The 12519-nt window shown below is 33.3% G+C and overlaps 2 protein-coding genes across 2 annotated transcripts in view; both read left to right on the top strand.

The window, feature by feature from the left end:
- Nucleotides 1-8674, top strand: part of LOC147401972 (putative serine/threonine-protein kinase PBL7) — a 41916-nt gene extending 33242 nt beyond the window's left edge. Inside the window, exons 5-7 of the mRNA XM_086443473.1 lie at nucleotides 6390-6579; nucleotides 6717-7108; nucleotides 8008-8674. Of these exons, the coding sequence (XP_086299599.1) occupies nucleotides 6390-6579; nucleotides 6717-7108; nucleotides 8008-8391 (966 nt within the window). The 3' untranslated portion in view covers nucleotides 8392-8674. The remainder of the gene's footprint in view (nucleotides 1-6389; nucleotides 6580-6716; nucleotides 7109-8007) is intronic.
- The window catches only part of LOC147401971 (putative serine/threonine-protein kinase PBL25), a 59755-nt gene that overhangs the window by 33240 nt on the left and 13996 nt on the right, over nucleotides 1-12519 (top strand). The gene's annotated exons all lie outside the window — the stretch shown is intronic.

Here is a 12519-nt window from a genome sequence, read left to right as displayed (position 1 = left end):
TAATTTACAGCATAAGCTGCCAATCAAACCTCTAGATCGATCTTTGGTCACTAAACACTAAATTCATAACTCATTTCTTAATCAATGCAATCCACTCTGTATCACCTGCTCTGAATCTAGACTGCAATGGGAAGGTGAGATCTCTGATGGGAAACCCATTAAGAAACTTGATACTTATAACAGGATTCTAAATTAAAAATGTGCCTCATTGAAACAATTCACGTAAAACATACAAAATCTAGATAAAGCAATTTTCTCACATTTTGAATTCACAATTTAAATAGTAGTTCCATATCACAATTTAGTGCAATTGACAATGAAAATTGCAAGGGCGATGAAAGTCCCTCCCCCCCCTTATTGGCCAGGTGAGTTATGTGCTCTCCTACTTGGGAAATCGCTACCCTTGGGCCAGTGTGTGGATCCCAACTCTCCTACTAATTGGGAAGCAAGCTTATGATATCTGATGCAAGGTGCCCACATGGATTACCACCTTTACAATCTAACAAAAAATCACAATTTTTTATTTTTATTTTTAAGAGTTTGATCCAAAGTTTTGAAAATGAACGGTTACCAAACACCCAAATTTAAAATTCAAATTCAATGGTGCAAAATAATTAATTTTTTTTTTAATATATCGAATTCCGTGCTCTACAACCATGTGACATCGAATCATGATTTTGAATGTCATAAGGTGATGCAATAGGGAAATTTTCTCTTTTCGTTGTGGGAAGGAGAGAGAAATTTCTTCTCATTATTATTTTGTCTTTTTAACTACATGGCAAACACCCTGGGGGGTTGTGAGGAAAAAATCACGCCTCCACCCTAGTTGCATAGGATTTGAACTTTTTAAAGAAAAAAAGAATAATGATAAATAGAATAAAAAGAGACACTCTATAACTCACCAAGGGTTAGCTGAGATGGTAAGGCATGAATGGGTTTACTCCCCATGTCGTCTCTATATGCCCCTCCACATAAATAAAATAAGCACAACTATTACTTCTTAAAAAAAAAAAAAAAGCTCAACTGCATATATAGAACCATAGATACAAGAAATGTATCCCGAGGAAAGACTCTTTGGTTAGGTAAACATGACACGTCAATTGAGTGAATTTTGAGTGTGTTTTTTTGTCAGTTTATTAATGGCTCCTAAACAAGTTGTGCACGCATCCCTATGTATTTTAAATCCAACTAAAACATGACACATAGGCATCGTAGGACTCATCCTAAAAAAGAAAAAAGAAGACCAATGTACAAACACATCACTAAGAAACTCCACTCTTCCCCACCTAATCCAACATAGTGTCTAGACCTTATATACAATCATACATTGTTGAATCCGTCAGCCTGCAATAGATCCAAAAAGTACTTAATTTATTGGTAGCTTCGAGAACTTCGCCTTTGCTTTCTTTCATGATGGGCCTTTTAGAAAATAAATTTTAAGTTGTCCTACAAGTTTAAGTTATATACATGGGGCACCCCACCCAAATACTCTCTCCTTTCAACTGTATATATCTTGTAAGTTAAAATTGCATCTAAGGGTATTTTTAAATTACAATTTTAATTTTCAGTTCAAATGTGCATTATTATTATTATTATTATTATTATTATTTCGATAGGTTAGTATGGTTTCTAATGCTTTTAATGTGTATGTTCAAGATAAATGGATTTTCTGATTTATTTAACTGTTATTTAGATTGTTCTCTTCTTGAAAGTGCCAATTTAATTAGCTAAATGGGTAAAGGATTGACCAGTAACTTTGTGCCCGCCCAGCACAGAGGAGGAGGGGTAGGGGTGGATTATTAAATTGATAGAGAAATGTTGAAATTTTCAAAAATGATATACTTTTAATTTTAATTTTGAAAATGGTACACTAGCATTTTCAGAAATATAACATTTTGTGTGAGAAAATAATTTTTATAAAACAAAATGCTTTTATAATTGATCATTAAAATGAAAGTCAAAAAATATTATGATGTAAATAGTTTTTTCTCCATTTACATAAAATATTTTAATTGGAAATGATAATTTATCATTTCTTTTAAAAAAATTTAAATTTCAACGCATGTTTTGATGAATCAACAAGAGAGAGAAAGAAAGAGAAAGATTAATGTGAGTCATGATGATTGTATGTCATATATATCATACTTCCTTCAATGTACCATGCCATTAATACTTTTTCTAATATAGTCTTTAATTGTGTTCATGCCATTTGTTTTATTAATACATTTTCTGTATTACTTAAATCTAAACAAAATATACATAATATAATTAAAAATAAGAAAAAAGTACAAATAAACTTTATTTAGTATAAATGTTAATATCAATTACATAACCACTTTAGAGTAATATATTCTAAATATATAAAAAAAATTTCCAAAAACATTTTGATAATATGTTCTCTATAAGTTTTTAGTGATAATCCTTTTATCAATAGAATGGTACTAATGTTTTCTAATCACACTAACTATTTTTTGATTATTTCTCTAATCACCAAGTACTTGACCTTTATGTGTTACACATCGATCAAGTATTTTTCATTGTTAGAGAAGAACATAACTGTGGTATCATCACAATATATGGGGATATGTTGATGTGGTGGCACGCATGCTATAAATGCATTTTCTCCGAAATATGAGTAAAATGCATCTACGGACATGCGTGTGCCACCACGTCCATGTGTCCGCTGAGGTCACTCTAGCACAACTCTTAATTTAACCTCAAAGGAAAATGCTGAAGTAACATTAAAATTGACATCGATTCTCACATTACTCAATTAATAAACATTAACACTTTCACCAAGTTAAAGGATGTGAAGCACTGGACACGGCACCAAGAAACTCTTCTCTTCCTCATGTTTGATAACTTGAATCCATTAGATCTAAACTCTTGGAAAAGAGTTTAAATCCAACGATTAAAAATCATTCTTAAGAGTTAAGACAATGCTATAATCAATGGATACACATCACGAATCAAACTGATCTTTTGTGTGTAGAGATACACAAAGAGATGGACCACATATCCATACGGTTAATAGATCATAACAACAACAACAAAACAAAAACAAAAACAAAATTGCCACGTGGCATAAAAATGAGGTGCCACATGACCTTGGTTTGGAACTGACACTGTTGTACCCATCCAAAAAGTACTTAATTTCTAGGTAGCTTCGACGAACTCCGTATTCATTTTCCTCATTAGTTTATATATATATATATATATAGATATATGGAGGAATCTCCCACCCAAATACAGGCTCTCTCTCTCTCTCCAACGACATCTTCTGCTTCTACATATCTTGTAAGTTAAAAATGCATCTAAGAGTATCCTTAAGCAATGTTCAATTTCAGTTCAAATACGAGGGTGTGTTGTTATTTATTATTATTGTTGTTATTATTATTATTATTATTATTGTTATTAATTATTATTTTATAAGCCGAATTTTTTTTTAAACTATTTTTATTAAAATTGTAATGAGAAAAATATTTATGATTTATATAATAAATTTTCCAACTTATGTAAAATATTTTAATTTCAAAAATAGTAATTTACCATTTTCGGAATTAAAATGAATAGTCTACAATTTTCAACGCATCTTTTCGTAAATTAGCCACAAAAAAAAAAAAAAAAGAAAAAGAAAAAAAAAACAGAGAGGGAGTGATATTTTTTGTTTGATTGTAAAAAATTCATAGTAGTTAAGTGATTTTTGTTTGTATTTTAGCCTGTTTCACCATTTATATTTTGAGTCGTGATAATCTGACTTAGGCATGTGGCACACTCAATCAACTTATCTCACATGACAGGCTTGCAAACCATAGATGTATTCTCATCTGGATACAAAACTGCACCTTTTTATGGGGAACCATAGTTCTGTATCCCGAGGAGAGTACATCTACGGTTCCCAACTTTGTCACATCAGGTAAGTCGATTGAGCTGGCACATGGCTAAGTCAGATTATCAGTACTCTAATATATATATTTTTTCAGTTTTCACAAGTTCTAAGGTGTATTTGTTTCTTCTTTGCAGATTGAGCCTTCTAATTATAAAAATATGGTACCAAAATAGATCCTAATCAACCCCAATATTAGATATCCACTATACATTAATATGATAAGTTCAACAATCAATAGTGGATTTGGCTTGAACCACCAAATTGACGAGTCCAACACATTTAATAATCTTACGGCCAACAGCGGATTTGGCTTGAACCATCGCATTGATCATCAGGAGCTTGACACATACATTAAGCCTACGGTCAACAGTGATGGATTTGGTTTGAACCATCGCATTGATCATCTAGAGCTCAACACATATTATAATGTTACAACAAACAGTGGATTTGACCGCAATCACTATGTTCAGGAACAAATCACAAATAGGATAACAGTGAACAGTGGACTTGACCTCAATCACCATGTTCAAGAAGACAACATGGAAGGTATGATTCGTTTCATTTTCAAATCTACTAAAAATATTTTCTTTTTTTTTGGTAGTGTAATCTTTAAAACATTATAATCAATATTTTAAATTACAAATAAGCTCTTCGGATACATATGAAACTGCTCGTACCTTTTCTTCTAATTTAATTGTTTTTAAAAAACACAGAACTAAGTAAGATTTCGAATCTTACTAAGGTCGTCGAGATCAAATATGTATCAAATTGGCAACCAACACCATAGCCCTCATGATTTCATGGAAATACTCAGATCCTAAAAAAATTGATTTTTTTTTTTTTTTAACTTGATCCAAGGTTTTAAGAATTGACGGTTACCAAACTCCCATCCAACTCCCAAATTTAAAATTAAAATCTAGCAGTGAAAAATAACCTTTTTCAAGGTTTTTTTATCTTTAAAGTTCATAGAATTTTGTTATCTATATCACTGTGACATTGAATCATGTTTTTGGAAGCCACAAGGTGAGCTCAACAGCCCATTAGTAAGGCGAGACTTACTCAAATAAGATAAACTTATACACCCAATTTAATGAGATTTTTGCACGTGATTTTCCATGTTGTACTCAAACATAGGAAAAGGATTTGCCAGATAATTATTCTCCCTGCAATCAAACATGAGCTAAGATTTTCAAGGTTCCATTGGTGTTTTGAAGGTTCCATATCTAAGAATTCAAAAAGAATTTATTGGTTTATCGACTCATAAATTGCTTTTCATGTTTCTCAGCCCATGAGAAGAAGGCGTCAAAGAGAATAAATAGTAGCAAGAGCTTAGAGTTGCCACCAGCTTCTCCTAAAGAATCCATTTCACCGTTTGGTGAGTAATCTGTTTGCCTTAGCATATATGGAAGAGAATCATACTCAAAGCCTTTCGTTAAAAAATACTGACTTCTATTAGTTCAAATGTGTTCACATCTACTCTCACTACCTCCATCCATGCTTGTTTTGGTGCAAAAATGAATCATAGCTTTTAAGGTGTAACTTTTGGACTGGACATCTGTTTAACTATTAATATATCCCCCTCCCCTACTCCAACGTCATTTCATAATGCATCCGATACAAAATTTTCACTATCGGATGATCTAAGATTTTATGTTTCCTTGCAACTTGTAAAGTTATTTGTGCACAAGTGGTTTCCATAAAATGAGACTTATTCTTTAGAAAAAGGAAAAAAAAAAATCAAATTCAATTATACTCAGTTTCGAAACACAAGTAGTAATAATCTGACTCCTTCATGTGGCATACTCAAAATACTCTCTTGGCATGGCATGTGCTAGAACCATATATTTATGCATCGGGATACACATCTGCACATCCCCATAAATATTTGCAGTTGAGTATCCCAAGAAAAAAGATCTATGGTTCTAGCACATGCCACACCAAGACAGCAATTTTAGTATGCCACGTGGGGGAGTCAGAAAATCATTACTCTTCGAAAAACTTCAAGATGAGCAAACATTTCCCTTCCTTTAGGTTCATTCTTCTTAGTTAGTAAGGCACTTGGATATGATCTTTCTTACTGGCATTGGCTATTAATGAGCTTAATTTGATCGAAAACTAGGTTTGAGCATACATAATTATTATAAACATTGATTGAGAACTGTAAAATTATTTGGTCATTAAAAACTTATTCATCCACACTTTGTTTTGCAGAGAATCCTAATAAAAAAACCTTACCTGAAACCAAAAACAAAAAAAAATCCAATGGCAAAAACGATAATAGACATATTGCAGTAACGTTCACCTTCCGTGAGCTTGCCTTGGCAACTAAGAATTTTCGACCAGAATGTCTATTGGGTGCTGGTGGGTTTGGAAGAGTCTACAAGGGATGCCTTGAGAATGGGCAGGTAAATGAGGACTAAATTTACTACCATGAATTGAGTTGAGTGCTTCTTGGAATAATTGAAGAAACTTAGGACTGATTTTGGTTCATTATTATCAGCTTGCGGCTATTAAGCAACTTGACAGGAATGGGTTGCAAGGAAACAATCAGTTTCTTGTTGAGGTTTTAATGCTAAGTCTTCTTCACCATCAAAATCTAGTTAATCTCATTGGATATTGTACTGATGGAGATCAGAGGCTTTTGGTTTATGAATATATGCCACTTGGGTCTCTAGAAAATCATCTTCTAGGTATGTCAAATATATTTTATCTTTTGATTTTGTGCTATCTATTTGAAGGAAACATTTTAAGTAATAATATTCCTTTGAATTTGAAATAATTCAATACACGGCACATATTTCAATACATGTCTTATATTTTTTTGTAGATCTCGCACCAGACCAGAAGCCGTTAGGTTGGTATACAAGAATGAAAATTGCAGCAGGAGCCGCTAAAGGTCTGGCACATTTGCATGACAATACCAATCCCCCTGTTATACATCGTGATCTGAAATCGTCCAACATTTTGTTGGATGAAGGGTTCAATCCGAAACTCTCGGATTTCGGGTTTGCGAAGCTTGGTCCTATTGGAGATGAGACTCATGTATCAACAAGGGTGATGGGCACATATGGATATTGTGCCCCGGAGTATGCAAGAAAAGGTCAGCTGACCTTGAAATCGGATGTTTACAGTTTTGGAGTTGTTTTACTTGAGTTAATCACAGGGCGAAGAGCCATTGACACCACTAGGCCAACAGAAGAGCAAAATTTAGTTCTTTGGGTAATTTTCTTCCTTGCTCTTTACTTTTTTTGTTTCTCCTTGCTTGAATGTGAATCCATTAAGAGTTTGTTTTTTTTTTTTTTAGTGAATTGGAATTTGGAATTGTTGTGGATGAAATAAAAGCTATTGTTCCAGAAGAAGTTAATAAGAGTGCCCATGGCTTCTAGAAGAGTTGGGACAAATCGTAATTCTGATGAGGTCAATCCCATCATTTTGTGTTAAAAATATTACTCATGACTGACCATTTTTTACAAATTGTCCATGTAAATTTATTCAGTCTAAGCTAATGCTCTTAAAATCTACTTGAACATCAAAGCAACATAGTGAGGTAGGAGATCTGGCGGAGGACCTTTGAGTGTCCTTGGCTATAATTAGTTTGCTTAAAAGAGTCCAATTAGTAGTCTTCAATTATATTTTTATAAGGAGATATGTGTTGGTACCAACCTGCTCGCAAAACAGTTGTCTCGTTTGTGAAGAATGTCTTCAAGGTTGCTTCTTGTAATTTACCTAAAGGTGTGCGCTTTTGTTGTTCGGTGGTCTTAAGCTGGAGCTTCTCATACTTTGGATGGAAAAGTATTATTGAGCAAGTATAGAATATTTCAATGGCTCGTTTTACATTTCAATGGAAAAGTAACATCTTTGTAGTTTTTATGGAATCTCGCTGGTTGGTTTTCTGTTAATATGTAAAATTTTCTTTTATAAGTCAGGGATGTTGAGATTCTACACGCATTTTCATAATGTTGCGAGATCAACTTTATGGATGAGTGAGCCTTGTCATATACCTTATATATCTGTCCAAGTCCAATCATGCGTACATGTCTAGTTTATATTCGAGTTGATTGAAACTGTGATTAAAAGTCATTTCTTCACGTAAGTTGAATATCTATTTTGTTGAACAGGCACGACCACTTTTCAATGACCGAAAAAGATTCCCTCAAATGGCAGATCCACTTCTTCAAAGGGACTTCTCAATGAGAAGTTTGTATCAAGCGCTCGCTGTTGCTGCCATGTGTCTCCAAGAGGAGGCTACCCTACGTCCCTTGATTAGTGATGTAGCAAGTGCATTAAGTTTCCTTGCAGTGGCCCCAGCTGATGAGGGGGGCTCTGCATCTCTTCCTGTTTTGTCTCTACCTTTACCGGATAAAATGTCAAGCGACAAGAAAGAGAAGCCAGATGAAGATAGCTCGGATGAACACCAAAGAGCTATTGTTGAAGCTATAGAATGGGATTCGAATTCAATTGAAGAAAACAACAGGAGATCCAGTTGGATGTGTTGCAGATAAATTTGTGTCCCCTTGTCATAAAAAATAAAAATAAAAACAAAGACAAAAATTCGTGTAGTACCTTGATGTATTTCCATATTATTGCTTGTGAAGTAGATATTGAATACAACCTGTAATCAAAATTGAAACTCTTTTTAAGACGTTTCTCGCCTATTCAAAACAATATTACTGCCATTAGAAACTCTGGCGAAACGTCCCCAGGACACAATAGCCCATATACAACTACTGTTAATCTTTGTTTTGTAGTGAAACAGAGAAAGAAAGGAAGAAGAACTGAAGTCGAGAGGACAAAAGACCCAATAGACACAAGGTTTGAAGTTAAAAGAAAGAATAATCGTGAAGTGACCTCAAGATTGTACCACATATCTCACTTTCCTGACATATGGACGTGTGTAAGAACCATAGATGTTTTCACTCGTATCTCGGTGAAGAGAAAAGTTTTCAGAGTTGTAGATTGCATTTTTCTTCAAATAATAAAATTGAGACTTTTCCTTTGAATAAAATGTTGTAAATAGTGTACATCTTGAATCTAAATACGCTTACTCAAAACAGACAGTAGAACAAGTTAGAATTACTTATCGATTTGATTGAGTGATCGATGGAAAATTGTTGTTGTCCTTAAAATCAATTCTCCCACCGGCACAGCTAATAAGGTCCCATAAAGTCATTTTTGTGACGGTAATTACACAAGGATTACCAACACTTGATTGCTATTCTTCCCCAAATAAAAACAAATTATATAAAATTACCAAATTATTAAAAGTTAAGAGAATTTATATTGATTGCAAGTAAAAAAACTAAATTTGGAGACCAATAAAAATGGAAATAATTTTCATTACAATGCTTGAGCTAAAATGGATCATCCACCCAAATCTCGGAACAAAAATCCGCCATGTCACCTCGTCGCGATGACCTTGTGGCGCATCGTGGTAATTCTTGGGAGATTAGCCTCGAGATTCATATTGAAGCTTCTAGACCCTTTGGCAGTTGTAATGATAGATTTGTCTCACATCAACTAGAGCGAATTTTATCCGAAACCCGAAAGAAATTCTATAAATAGAAGGGTTGTCTCAAGGAAAGGGGTCCTTCTCCCTTCTTCCTAATTTTGCTCTGTATTTTCTATTTTGTGAGAGAGAGAAAGTTCTTTTAGAGTGAGAGCTAAAAGAACCATCTCTTCTCTTTTCTTCTTTAGTTCTTCTTGTAATCTTAGTCTAGTTCTTAGTTTATTTTCAAACTGTGTAATCAAAGAGCTTCAAGCTGGTTTTTGGAATCAAAGAGCAACAAAAAACCTTCATTGTCTTCTATACTTTGCTCTCTTTATTTTATCTTATTGTTATTTGTTCTTCGCGATGATCGGCTAGACTCGCCATAGAGAGATTAATGAAGTCGAAGTGAATTTATCTTACTGTTGTTGCATCAATTTTATTGCCTCTGTTTCAATGTGCCTCTATGAAGACTCTTAAGATTGGGATTATCTAATTTATATCTAGGGTTCTAACTTTGATGATTCATACTTAGATAAGATCAAGTTTAATCATGCTCAGTGACGAATTTGAGATATAAATTTGATAATTTCATCTTGGTTAAAGATTCACATATATTTTGGATTCACCTAAAGAATTAACTAATTTACATTCCGATCCACGAACAAGAGCTTTGTTGTGTAAATTGAGATAGAAATAAAATTGTTCCGACTTTAAGATAGTTTGCAAGGTTTTGATCTCTCTAATCTTTACATTGCTTTAGTTTCAATTCTTGCTTTAATTTTATTCTACTTCTTAACTGTAATTTCTTTATACTCTATTTTTAATTGGGTTACTAGAATCTGCATTGGCTTTGAATTGATCTTTTTCCTTGTGGATCAAACTTTGCTTGCTGAAGTTTATTATTATTTGTTCATTATAAATCAACAATTGAACAGTCGCCTCCCTTAGGATGATATCTACAGTGCAATCAGTCTTAAGCGGTTAGTTTCCAAGATTCAATAGTCATAAATCTTTTAACTATGCACCCGAAAATAATAGATCTTCAATGAACTCGATCGAATCAGTTGGTGTATGAGCAGTAGAAACGAAAAGAACATAAGAGAGAGATCAGAACATTGTTTCTATTTATGTGTACAGAACTTTAGAGCACACCATTCCTTTATAGTAGAAAATCCAATGGTACAAAGAGCAACTGCTCAATTGGCCTTAATTGGCCCTTTTTTTTAATGTTGGAAGATCCAAACAACTTAATCTAATAGAAATTTAGATCAATGGTTAAGATTGAAAAAGAAGCAATGGATCTTTCAGTAAAAAGAACTTCAATAAGACCCAATCCAACCCGGACCGACACGTTTGTGTATGTTTTATTATGTGTGCGCATTAAGGTTTTTTGACAGGTTGGTCCCAAACACAATGGCCTGTAGTCCACTGATACCTTAGTCCACCATGTGCGCATGAGGCCCACTATTTTTCTCACTCACATTCAAACAAGTAGGAGAGTATGAACCTTTATTAGTTGAGCACAAGTCTTGTGTTTATTCAACGTGAGACTGAAAGTTTAGAGAGTTGTCTTTACAACTTTTAAGAAAACAAATCAAAGAATCTTTGACTTTTCAACTATCACAAAAAGTAAAATATTTTTAGTTAAGGTTCACTAAAAATGGAAAAACTCTACACCACCAACACTTAAGAATAAAAAGTCTTGATTTCAAATCTTGCCCCCCATAAAACCTAAGACATAAAAGAAAACTATGAATCCAACAACCTTACCCCTTGTTAGCAATTCGGAATACGGCAAAAATTCGAGTTCTATTTGGTTTTGGACTGCAAAAATCCGCTAAAAAAAAATTCAAAACTTCAATAAGTGAAAAATATGCAGCATATGCTTCATACATATATTATTCGTTGAAAATCAAAAATTCGATAATATAATAGTGATGTTAATAGTGATGGTGATGGTGATGTTAATGGTGAAGGTGATGATATATTGGTGATGGTAATAATGATGGTAGTGATAATGAGGGTATGAAGGTTACTGTTTCATTGGTTTGTAAAAGAAAACCAAAGTCAAGGGACAAATTATCAATTTTGAAAATTAATATGTAATCTCAAATAAATGTAGAGGGCCATGTCATTATTTTTTTAAAGATAAAAGAGACATTTGTGACATAAAAAGGTGTATTCCTCCAAAATTTTGAAGCATGACCACTTCCAAGTCAATTTGTGCTACACATCACAACTTACAAGTTTACACTTCGCAACATACAACAAGTACCAAAAGCATTTTTTTCCCATCGAGTTTTATAAAAATTCGTAAAAATCTTTTTAAACTTAAAATGCATGAATTATTGAAAATAGTTCAATAATCCGAAGAATGATACTTTCATTGAAAAAAGCAAAAAATTCGTGAATTTTTCAAGAATTAAATGGAAGATTGTCAACCAGGCTTGTACCAAAGCCATCTGTTCAAATGTACAAATATTATGTTTTATTTGTGGATGATTGTACATGATTCACTTGGTTTTATCCACTTCCTTGAAAATTTTGGATACTCCTCAAAAATTACTTGAAAATCAATTTGCAAGAAAATTTTAAAAAAGTCAATATGATGAGGGAGGGGAGTTTGATTCCAAAGATTTCATAGAACTTTTGGATGATTGGGGATTTTTTAGAAAAATTTCATGTCTACGAACACTGGAACAAAATGGTGTCGTAAAAAAAAAAAAAAAAAAGTGTTTCATACCAATACTCATAAGTATCCTTTTGCTACTACCATTTAACCTTAATTGGTGGTCTTAAACTGCTTCCCCATTTATTGACTCGTCATCTTTATCTGGTCCTATGCAACAAATTGGAATGATTACAAAATATCTTGATGATGGTGAATGGTTGGTTAAGGATACACATAGATGCAAGGTATAGATTTTAATGAGACTGTTAATCTTGCTGTAAAACCTCCCACAATTTGTTTGGTTTGGGCTAAAATAGATGAAGCATTAGACTCTTACAAAAGAGTGTCGAGCTGCATCCTCCAAGAATACAATGTACGGCAAAAGGAAAATTATCTGGATACAATTCAGAATATCCTATAGAAGACCTTAAAGAGGCCATGTAATCTGCTGGGTTTGATTGGCAGAATGAA

This window comes from Akebia trifoliata, chromosome 5, assembly GCF_017979445.1.
Source record: "Akebia trifoliata isolate Shusen 1 chromosome 5, ASM1797944v1, whole genome shotgun sequence".
NCBI classification, from domain to species: domain Eukaryota; kingdom Viridiplantae; phylum Streptophyta; class Magnoliopsida; order Ranunculales; family Lardizabalaceae; genus Akebia; species Akebia trifoliata.
Note: the sequence above shows the minus strand (reverse complement) of the source record. Positions and strands in the feature narration are given on the sequence as shown.